The 11,180-nt window shown below is 40.4% G+C and overlaps 1 protein-coding gene across 1 annotated transcript in view; it reads right to left on the bottom strand.

The window, feature by feature from the left end:
- NUP210 (nucleoporin 210) overlaps window positions 1-11,180 on the bottom strand; it is a 166,542-nt gene that overhangs the window by 35,104 nt on the left and 120,258 nt on the right. The window contains exons 22-26 of the mRNA XM_027836937.1: window positions 9,285-9,412; window positions 8,897-9,032; window positions 4,467-4,529; window positions 3,845-4,024; window positions 909-989 (exon numbers count right to left, since the gene is read on the bottom strand). Coding sequence (XP_027692738.1) covers window positions 909-989; window positions 3,845-4,024; window positions 4,467-4,529; window positions 8,897-9,032; window positions 9,285-9,412 — 588 coding nt within the window. The remainder of the gene's footprint in view (window positions 1-908; window positions 990-3,844; window positions 4,025-4,466; window positions 4,530-8,896; window positions 9,033-9,284; window positions 9,413-11,180) is intronic.

Genomic DNA, 11,180 nt, shown 5'->3' on the forward strand with positions numbered 1-11,180 from the left:
CTTAACCTCTCAGTGAGCTGAGCAGTTCAGTCAGGCTGTTCTGCTGACCTGCACTGGGAGAGGGTGTTTTCACATTTAGGGGTTCCCTATACCAATGAAATCATAAGTTCAGTACTTATGCCTATACCTAATACAAGGTAATCCTTGAACATAAACTGTATTGTCCTCAATTGCTTTGTCTCTTAGTATGTTCCCTCTGACTACCCAGCAAGCTTGTTAAGGACAGGGAACATGACTTTTCATTTTTTCACTTTTGCTCACCACCTTACAACAGTGCCTTCCCCTCCCCACCCCTCAATGTCTAACACATGGGTGGAAAAACTGTAGGTACTCAATACTTATTAACTGAATTGAACTGAGAGTTTTTGTAGGGAAGAGGCGGAGGAAGAGGAAAGCCTCACAATGGATTTTGTTCCCCACCCCAATAAGCACATCCTTTGGAAAGGAATGAAGGATAAAATCTCACCCAGTTTATTTGTTAATTATATCTTCATTTACTTTTGCTCTCACTTTCAGCCTGGGATCCAAGGAAGGTAAAAAGGGAAGGTTTTTTGTTTTGTTTGTTTCTAAGCCAAAGCATTTAAATATCTACCTCACCCCAGAGAAATTAATTACAAAACCCAGCAGGAAAAGAAAGGAGTATTAGGATCCCCAAGCCCTTAGCCCAATATGCCTCAAAGATGAAGCTGGATAAGATGGGCACTAAGATTGTCCAGTCATCATCACTGCCCTTAGCTCCCTCCTCTGAATGTCGAAGTGAAACTACATGATACTCTAAGGATCCTTACATCTCTAATAGTCTATGGTTCCGTGACCCCAAATTAACAGCATAACATGGGAATAAGATAATGACTTAACAGCAGCATGAAGGAATGAAGAAAAGCAGCACACACCCCCCTTCATCTCACCTGGGTCCCTGTCTTCATTCTTGTGATGGGAGCTCGGATTCTCACAGCCTTGAGATATACCACCTCCACATCTACTCGATCCTTTGGGAAAAAAAAACAGCTTAAAATATCTGGATGGCGGGGCAGCTAGGTGGCATAGTGGATAGAGCACTGGCCCTGGAATCAGGAGGACCTGAGTTCAAATCCAGCCTCGGACACATAACAGTTACTAGCTGTGTGACTCTGGGCAAGTCACTTAACACTATTGCCTAGCCCCCCCCAAAACATATTATATAATACACATATATATCTGAATAGCTCATTGGCCGACTAAGCACTTGGGGCTAAAGAGTGTAGACCAGACCAGGGTGTGATACTTGCCATCAAAGTAGGCCAGGAGGAGGTACCATTCAACTGGATTATATAGTTGGGAAAACTGAGATGCAGGACCCAGGTGACATGGTAAATTGGTAGCTGCCTGGGGTCAGACCTCCTGACTGCCACATTGGGCTCAGCTGGAGCTGCCTACCTACCTCCCCTTCCATCTGCTATGAGGCTTGACAGGTTCCCCTCCCATCATTACTCCATGCCTAATGCAGATACAGATCTACAGAGAGGGGAAATGAGCTGTTCAAAGTATCATTGTAAATAAGTTCAAAGATTTAGAGCTGGAAGGGATCTCAGATTACTCTATTTTACTTGGTCCCTTTCTCAGCAAATTTCTAACAGTTCCAAATGAGGCCAGTGATTTTTAAAAAATCATAGCCTTGAGAAGAAAAAAAATTATATGCTTGAAATAAAAATAAAAAAATAAATTCCAAAACATTATATCTTAAAAAAAAAAAGAGAAACAACAATTTATACCAGAATGTTAAATCATATTCCAAAATCAATTTCAAAATGATAAATAATCTAAATATAAAAGGTTACAACATTAAAAAAATATGATAGAAAAATGGATGGATACCTTTTCAAAATCATGTTTAGGATGGGGGGGAGAATTCTTAACCAAATAAGAGATAAAAGAGATGATAACAGAGAACATAGACAATTTTGATTACATGAAATAGAAAAGCTTTTGCACAAACAAAATCAATATAGCTAGGATAAAATATAAAACTGTAGATTGTGGGAAATCTTATTATATATCTTTAATAAAGGTCTGATATCAAAGATATATAGAGATACAACACAAGTGCACAAATATCAAGTCATTTCCTAAAAATAAGTAGTCAAAGTATATGAACAAACAAATCTCCAAAAAAGAAGTGCAAACTACTAACTGCCATATAAAAGATTGTTCCAAATCATTAATAAAAAACAAGTAAGAAACAACTTAAATTTTACTTCACACCTGGCATATTGCCAAAGATCAAAAAAGTCAATTTTGGAAGGGCTGTAAGAAGACCAGAATGCTGATTCACTGATAATGGAAATATGAATTTGTCCAACCACTCTGGAAAAGAATTTGCAACTATATATACAAATGTATAACCTATATCAAATTGCTTGCCATCTCAGGGAGGGAGGAGAGAAGGGAAAGAGGGAGAGAATTTGGAATTCAAAATAAAAAAAACCCCAAATGTTAAAAATTGTTTTACATGAAATTCAGAAAAAATAAAATATCACTTAAAAATAATTTGCAATTATATGAAAAGGTGACTAAAATGAATGTCCCCTTGGATCCAGAGATGATTCTTCCGGGCACATACACCAAGGAGAAAAAAAAAACCCAGAAAGTTCCTCTGAATATGCGAATATATTCATAGCAACACTTTCTTGTGATAGCAAAGAACTAGAAACCAAGTACATAATTGTCGACTGGGGAATGTCTAAATAAATTGTGGTATATGAATGTAATGTAATATTATTGGTGGAATATTATTATTAATCTTTCTGGGGATATGCACACCATGGAAGAGATCTTTCTATTGGGAATGCTTTCATTTTGCTTGACAAAAATCAATAAACAGAGAGGAGAAATGCAGCAACCTGAAATTTTCAGCCCTGATGCCATCTTATTCTAGAGGTCAATCCCTCATCTCCCTCCTTAGCGAAATTAAATCTTTCCACTGGTGGAAGGAGACAGTAAGAGAAAAGAGCTTCATTTCTGTTGCCCTATTTCAAACTTGCTTCTCAATGCTAAGTACAAAAAAAATTTCAACTTTTGACCAGGTGAAAACCCATTGTAATTAAGAATTAAAGAAGTCTACTTGGGAAGGAAGAGAGTTCCTAAGAAACCCCTGAAATTTGCCAGGTCCTCTGCCCCACACTTTTCTTGAAAGGAAACTGGGTTATAACTTGGGGCAACCAGACACAGAAGAAGAGATAGAGGATTCCAATCTAGGCAGACAGTGATGGGAAGAATTTTGGGGAAATTTCTCAATGGATATGAAATCTTAGTTCTCCTAGTGGCAAAAAGATACAGCCTCCTAAGTTCTCCCCAAATAGAAACAGGAGATTGTTTTGGGATGCTCCAGTCTCCAAGCCTTGCATACTGGGGCTGAAGGCTCATTAACTCTTCATTTTAGCAGGTATATTAAAGAACAAAAGTAATTTGGAATCACTTGACTATTCTGGCTTTTGCAAATGGCATATGCCTTTTGATTGACCAAATATTTGCTCAAGAAATATATTCTTTTTATCCCCCAGTAGCATAAGACCAGGTATGAACTCTAGTCAATGCTCAATTACTCATATTAATAGTTGTCAGGTCTAGCATGAATCACTGAAATTATGTAGATAATCTATACACTTTCCCATCAAAATTTTCACTAGGACTATTAAAAATAAGCAAACCAGACAGCTGGATGTTAGCTCTTTTTCTTTCCTTGGCCCAGCCCACTGTGGAAGTGCTGATAATCCAAAGGTCAATGAAAGGAGGAGAAAGAAAAGGATAAGAAATGGTATCCTGCAATAAACCTTAGATAAATGAAGTTACCAAGGGGGTACGTTACCTGAGACACTATGACAACTTTTCCACTCTCTGCATCAACAGCTTGAACAAGCCCTGATACTGTTCCATTGCCAATGGTGAGGCCCTTGACCAGACCAGTGCTGTTCACTGAAGCAATCCTCTCATCACTGATGGAGAAAATGATGTTGGATTGAGGTTGGGGACCTCCCTCTGAAGTGATCTGGAGTTGTGGAAAACAACTGTGATTATCAGCCGCATGTCCTCAAGTCTTGCTCTGCTCTAGTTAATACTTGTATAAATTTCCATTTTGTGGATATGACAGGTTTATTCTAGAAAGCAACTCATCCTCACAGAGCTGACACTTACTTTGCTGAAAAGTACGTTGACTGTATCCAATTTAAGTCTCCACTCTGACAACACGTTAGAACAGAAAGGTGGCCAAGTGTGGACATGTCTGAGGGATGGAGAGCTGGGGGACAGGGAGAACAGGCCTTCACAGAGAAGCATGGATAAAATCCAATCTGTGGTCCAGAGCCCAGCACAGAAAGACTAGAGGTATGTGAAGTGTCGGGGAGTGGTATTCACTGACCTCAACATCACAAGAGCTGTCTACTACTGTAGTAGGATCACCTTAAAGCAAACTAAATAAAACTGACTCTTACCTGCATCATTGCACCAATGATTAAAGTCACTTTTCTTGGTATCAGTCTGAAGGGAGGAAATACCTGATAACAGAGAAAGAAATGGAAGCAGGTGGCCTTATATTCTTGTCTCAAACCATTTCAGCCAAAGTCCTCAGTCTGCCATTGAAAGCCCTTAATAACTGATTTTTTTATTTAATAATTTTTTAAATTTAAATTTAAATTAATTATAGTGGGCACCATTCTACAGGGTTTACAGAAGAAAAAGCGATGGATTTGGATCCTTGGTTTTGCCATTTACCACCCTGTGGGACCTTGGATAAGTCACATAGGGTAGTAAAAGACTAACTTCATCTCTCTGGGTCTCAGTTTCCTCATCTGCAAAGAAGGAGGGTGATGGACTTAATGACTTCTAAGATCCCTTTCAGCTCCAAATTTATGATCCTATTACTTAATGCACATCACTCGCCTTCACACAATCTATGCTGCAAAAGTCAAAATGACCTACTCAATGTTTGCCAAATTCAGCATCATCTGCCTCTGTGGCTTTGTACAGGCTGTGATACACTCCTTCCTCTCATCTACCTATCAGAATTTCTGGCTTTCTTAAAGGCATAACTCATACACCACCTCCTACAGAAAGTCCTTCCTGATACCCCAGCTGCCTGTGCCCCTCCTCTTCAAATGATGATGTATATACTAATCTGTTTACATGCTGCATCCATGCAATAGAATGGAAACTCCTTGAGGACACGGGTTGGATTTCATTTTGTTCACATATCCTGAAGGCCTAGAGAAGCAATGTGGGGTAGTGGACAGAAGGCTGGCCTCAGACTTTGGAAAACCTGGGTTCATGTCCTGCCTGACACATTGGCTGTGTGACCCTGGGGAGCCTCTCAGGGCGCCCTAAGCTAATTTCTAAGCTAACCGATATAAATTACAGAAAAGATGCTGCCCTGCATTACGAAAAGGCGTTTCCTCACTTGGAGCCTCCTTCAGCTCCTTGCCTTCTCACACATGCACTGATGAAATCACAGACCTGGACCAAAATGAAAAACAAAAACACCAATGCCTAATGAAGTACCTTGTACATAACAGACACTTACTAAATGATGACTGGATTGGGTAAATAATTAACAATTCCCCACACATACCCCCAAAGCAAAAGGAAGGTAATCTGCAAAATCACCCTGTCAGAACAGCTGCACGTTCCCAAATTACTTTCATGCTTCAAAAGAGAATAATAACAATCCTTCACATATGCATAGTTGACAAATTACTTTGTATTATTTTTTTCTATGATTTGCATTTACTTATTTGTATACATGTATTGTCCTAGTCAGGGACCATTTCTCTTATTTTCCTTCTTTCTATCCCGTGGATTCAGCACAGTGTTTGGCACATTACAGGTGCTTAAAAACGTAAATTGGATTGATCTGAACAAATTAATTTCACACTCATTTTTGTTCACTCCTGTTATCTGGCCAGGGCAAACAAACCGAGCCTTCTTAGGTCCTGGCAGGACTATGCCACCTGGGACAAGAATAATGTCTGTCACTACACTATGCTCCGTTATGACTCGGCTTCAGTCAGCCCAGTCTACCTCTGTACCCCCACCTCCCACTACCAATGTGTATTGTTCTTTTTCCCATCTCCAATGCCTTTGCCCTTGTCCTCCCAGCTCCCTGGAATACATCCCACAAATCTTCTCCAATGCAAATCTGGTCCATTCTTTGGGACCCTACTGAAGATTCCACTCATTGGTAAAGCCTCCCCAGGCTCACTATAACCTAAATTGATTTTCCCCTTTTCCTCGAATTCTTCCAGATGTTTTGTACTGATATATTATCTTAGAATTCTTCTTTATCAAGCTCATGTATGCTGGTTTTGTTTGCTTAATGATGCTATATAAAGGGCTATATAAGCCCTTTGGTGGCTCTCTGCTTCCTAGCTTTCTTTGTATGCAATCCAACAAGCTTTTAACTAGGCACCTACTAATGTGAAAGGCATGGTGCTAGGTGCTCCAGATACAAAGTCAGAATTTAAAAAAACCATCTCTACCCTTAAGAAAATTGGATTTCACATGAGGGAGTATGATAAACTTGAAAGAGATAAGCATAGATGTGATTATTTGAGTAGCAAAACGATGGTAACAACTTGGAAGCTCCAGAGAGGCTTCCAGAAGGAGGCAGCATCTATGCTGAGGCTTGGAGGAAGCCAAGGATTCTAAGTCAGAGGTAGAAGGGACTACATTTCAGGCCTGCGAGAAAGTTCATGCAAAAGCAGGTGACTGCAACACTGATGTCTGTGACCAGCAAGCAGGGAGGTCACTTTGGCTGGAACACAGAATTTGCAAAGGAGAGAAGCAGCCTATAAAAGTGGGCTGATGTGAGATTGTGAAAGACTTTAAATGCCAGGCTCAGGAACATGGACTAGACCTGTGAGGTCACTGGTAGAAGGAACTCTCAGATAAGGAAACTCCTCCTCCCAAAAAAACCTCAGCTCCTCTCTGGAACCTCTGACCTAGGGAGTTGCCCAGAGCACCGAGATGTTCAATGACTTTCCCAGGATCCCACAGTCGGGATGCATCAGAGAAAAAACTTAAAACCAGGTTTTCACAACTTCCAGGATGGTTCTCTATCTACCACACCACACTGCTTCTTACCAAGCTGAGGAGTTTATAATTTCTCACAAAGGCAATAAGGAATCCCTAAAAGTTCTTGAGCAGGCAAATGATGAGGTCAGAAATAGGCACAGTAGGAGCTTAATAAATGTGACGTTGAATGAATGGATGCTGCAGAATCCGAGGATTTACCTCTAGAAGAGACCATCCATCCAACTACCCATCCATCCTCCATTTCAACCCCTCCTTTTACAAAGGAAACTAAAACACAGAGAAGAGAAGTAACGTGTACCAGGTCATACTGCTCAGCAGCAGAACTCAGAATTTGAATTCAGATTTTCTGACTCCAAATTGAGATCTCTTCCCATTGCACTCTGGTCCCGTCGCAGACGACAGCGCCTCACAGAAGAACAGAATACTTTGTATGAGTGTGTTATTTATCAGGAGAAACGCATTTCATTCCACTAGGAATGCTTTCATCCGGAGGAGCAAACCAAATCAAACTAACTGTCAGAAAAGCTCAGCATACATCCTGCTAGCTCAAGAGGCAGTGGTGAGAGACTGGTGCAGGGGAGCCAAGACCCAGATTCTGGTCCCTTTCTGCCACTAACTCACAGGCTGGTCTTGGCTTAAGAATGTCCCCTCCTGGGGCCATAGTTTCTTCATGTGTAAAAACAGGGCTTTGGACTATATCGGGGTGGGAAATCTGCAGCCTTGAGGTCACATGTGGCCCTCTAGGTCCTCAAGTGTGGCCCTTTGATGGTAAAATTTGGACTCAGTCAAAGGGCTGCACTTGATGACCTAGAGGGCCACCTGTGGCCTCAAGTGGCAGGTTCCCCACCCCTGAGCTGGATTCTCTCCACAGGTCCTTTGGGTGCTAACATTTTATGACTATTTCATGGTCAGCTTCTGCATGACACTGAGATCTCCAAAAGATGCTGTTGAACATTCCTTCTAAAGTACACACTTAGAAGTGATTTCTTGGCTGGCGTCACTATAGCCTAGAGCATCTTTGGTATCAAGAAGCCACTGTGGCACAAAGGAAAACAAAGCCTAAGTCAGAGATATAAATGGGTGTGCATGAGGGAGCCCCTGCAAATCACTTCTCTGCATCAGGGACGGGCAGTCTTGATGGTCTCAAAGGGCTGCTGACATTTTTAAGGGGTTTAGTTCTGCTCTGTAGAGGTCTCAAGGAAGTGGGCAAAATCAGGTTCTCCTCCCAACATCCATGTAGGCTTCATCAGCTCTGCCCTTTCCTGTTTGGCAGATCCAATAGCGCCTGCCAGTCAGAAGGTAGCATGTCTCTTTCTCCTCCTGGATCCGATTTGCCTGAATTGAAAAACTCCTAGATTTGCATACAATGTATCTCCTGCATTTGCTTATGCTGTGGGGTTTTTTTAAAAAAATCATTTATTAAGTGTCTGTGCATTTGATACCTGTGTCATGTAGGCACACATGATAATGTACTTATCTGCACGTACTCCTCCCTCTCTGGAGCTCAATGTACTAGGGAGACACGCACTGAGCAGCAGAGCATCCCTCAAACCTAATGCTCCCTCGACTGAATTTCTTTCTGCTAAATCAGCCTTATTGCTTTCTGGCTCCAACTTCCTTTGGGGTCTATTAAAAGCCCACATTTTACAAAATGGACATTACCATGTACAGAGAACCATGCAAATGATGAATTGAAGATCATCTGTTCATGTCATTTTCTAAGCAGTTTCAACATTTTAAAAATAATAAAAATCTTAATCCAATTGACTTTTCTTTTAAGCCCATCCAAACAAGCCCTTGCTGATGTGCCAGCATGTCAAGTGCCACTCCTTACCTCAATTTGCTGTGGGGCAGAGTTGATTTTTTGTCCAACTTTATCAGTCACGGTTGCTGTTAGGCTGGTCTGCCCAATGGCTGCCCCATGGACAAGAAATGTGGCAGTATAGTCATCAAATGCTTCATCAAGGGCCCTGAAACAGAGGAGATGGAAGAAAGAATAGGGTCCATTAAAACTCTTTGAATTCTCCTTCAGGATACAGCAGGTTGGCTGTGTCATCTATTCCAGGCATCAGCTGGTACCCCTTCTCCCTAGCTGAATCTTGCTGAATCTGCTTGGGTCCCACGCTCAGGAGCCAGGGCTAGAGATGATGCCAGTATCTGACAGCCAAAAGGGTTCCAATGCTTCAGGTGCCCATGAGGGACTTGCCTTGAGTAAAACTTACTCTAGTGTAACAATCTGGGATGCTGCTCGGAGTTTCAAGTCCATGAAGGAGAAATATTTGGCCAGAAAAGGCTTTTTGGAGAAATCCAGTACTCGGACATATGCCTTGACAGTCTTCCCAATCTCCACCTGCAATATTTAATGGCTAATTATTGATGCTTCCCACAGAAGGATTGCAATTTACATAGTGAAGTATTTACCTTGATAAAACCCAGACTTATCTAAATAAACATGGGGTCATTTTTAATATTAGATTTGATAAAGATAGAAAAGTCACATGGCATATATAGTGCACCCTGAACCAACCCACAAATCAGGAAGACCTAGGTTTATTCACCTCCCTTCTCTGACATCCCGGCTTTTGATCCTGGGCAAGTTACTTCGCCTCTTAGTTGCCAAAGTGACTTACACTAGATGGGAAGTTCCTTACCTAGAATTTTCTGTACAAATGAAATCACAGATCGAGCAGTGGAAAAATATGAAGATCAGTGAATGGAAGCTTAGGCTATACAACTAGGCTTCATTAATTAATATATGACAATTTGAATAATTTCTATAGTAATTATAAAAAAAAATCTTTGAAAGACTTAACCACTCTAGTCAATGACATGGCCAGCCAAGACTCAAGAGAACTGATGATGAAGTGTGTTCCCAACTCTAGTAGCATGACAGACTCCAGGTATAGAAGGAAAGATGTATTTTTAGATATGGTAAATGTGTGGATGCGTTTTCTTTTGCTAAGCTTAATTGTTGAAAGGATTATGTTTTTCCCAGGAGACCATTGTACACAGTAACAGCAACATCATGTGATGACCAGCTTTGATAGACTTAGCTCTTCTGAGCAATGCAATGATCTAAGACAATTCCAAAAGACTCACGATAGAAAATGCTACCACATCCAGAGAAAGAACTATGGAGTCTGAATGCAGATCGAAGCATATTATTTTTTTTCTTTTTGTTCTGATTCTTCTTTCATAACATGACTATTGTGGAAATATGTTTAATATTACTACACATGTATAGCCTACATCAGACTGCTTGCCATCTTGGGGAGGGGGGAGGAGAGGGAGGAAGAAAAAAATTTGGAGCTCCAAATCTTATAAAGGAAAATGCTGAAAACTATCTTTGATGTAATTGGTAAAAATTAATTCCACTATTAAGTGGAAGAAAAAAGGATTGTATTTTTCCTTTTTTGACTTGGTGGTGGGGATAAGCTAGTAATAGTAGTGGCAAAAAAGAAAAGAAAGAAAAGAAAGTCAATGAGCATTTAAAAATTCACAGACGAGAACTGAAAGAAGTTCAGAAAGAAACAAAGGTAAGCAGGACACCTTTGAAAGTGACATGTTCAATACATCATATTTTTAAAGTTACATATAATAGGTTCAAAATTTCGTGTACAATTATTTTTTTCATTCTAGTTCATGTATGGAAATATTCATTTTTAAGTGTCTGTTAAGTTCAAAATTTACAAAAATTAAGTTAAAATAAAAGAATATATCAGTTTGGAATTTGTAAGAATTCTCCCAAACTGCTCTGCCACCATTTAGTGGCCTGCAGGCCCAACAGGAATCAAGAGTCTGAGAGGCAGATTAAAAGCTAAGGTTGCCTCAAAAGGAGCAGAGTGTTCAGAACCAGAAAATGTTCAACTTTCCTCTGCCCTGACCAAACAACAGTTGGGGGATGCATTCAGTTAATTCTAGGTTTTACATTTTGGGAGGGATATAGATAAGCTAAGATGAATTCTGGAGAAAGTATCCAGGATGGTGCAGTAATTCAAAATGATATTATGGGAAGATGAACAGAAGGAACTGGAAACGTTTAGACTGGAAAAGAGAAGACTTGGGAGTAGAGGGTGGGAGGCTGGCTCAATGATTTAAAAATAATCTGAAGGGAAAAA

Source organism: Vombatus ursinus, unplaced genomic scaffold, assembly GCF_900497805.2.
Source record: "Vombatus ursinus unplaced genomic scaffold, bare-nosed wombat genome assembly UNPS02014820.1, whole genome shotgun sequence".
Taxonomy (NCBI): domain Eukaryota; kingdom Metazoa; phylum Chordata; class Mammalia; order Diprotodontia; family Vombatidae; genus Vombatus; species Vombatus ursinus.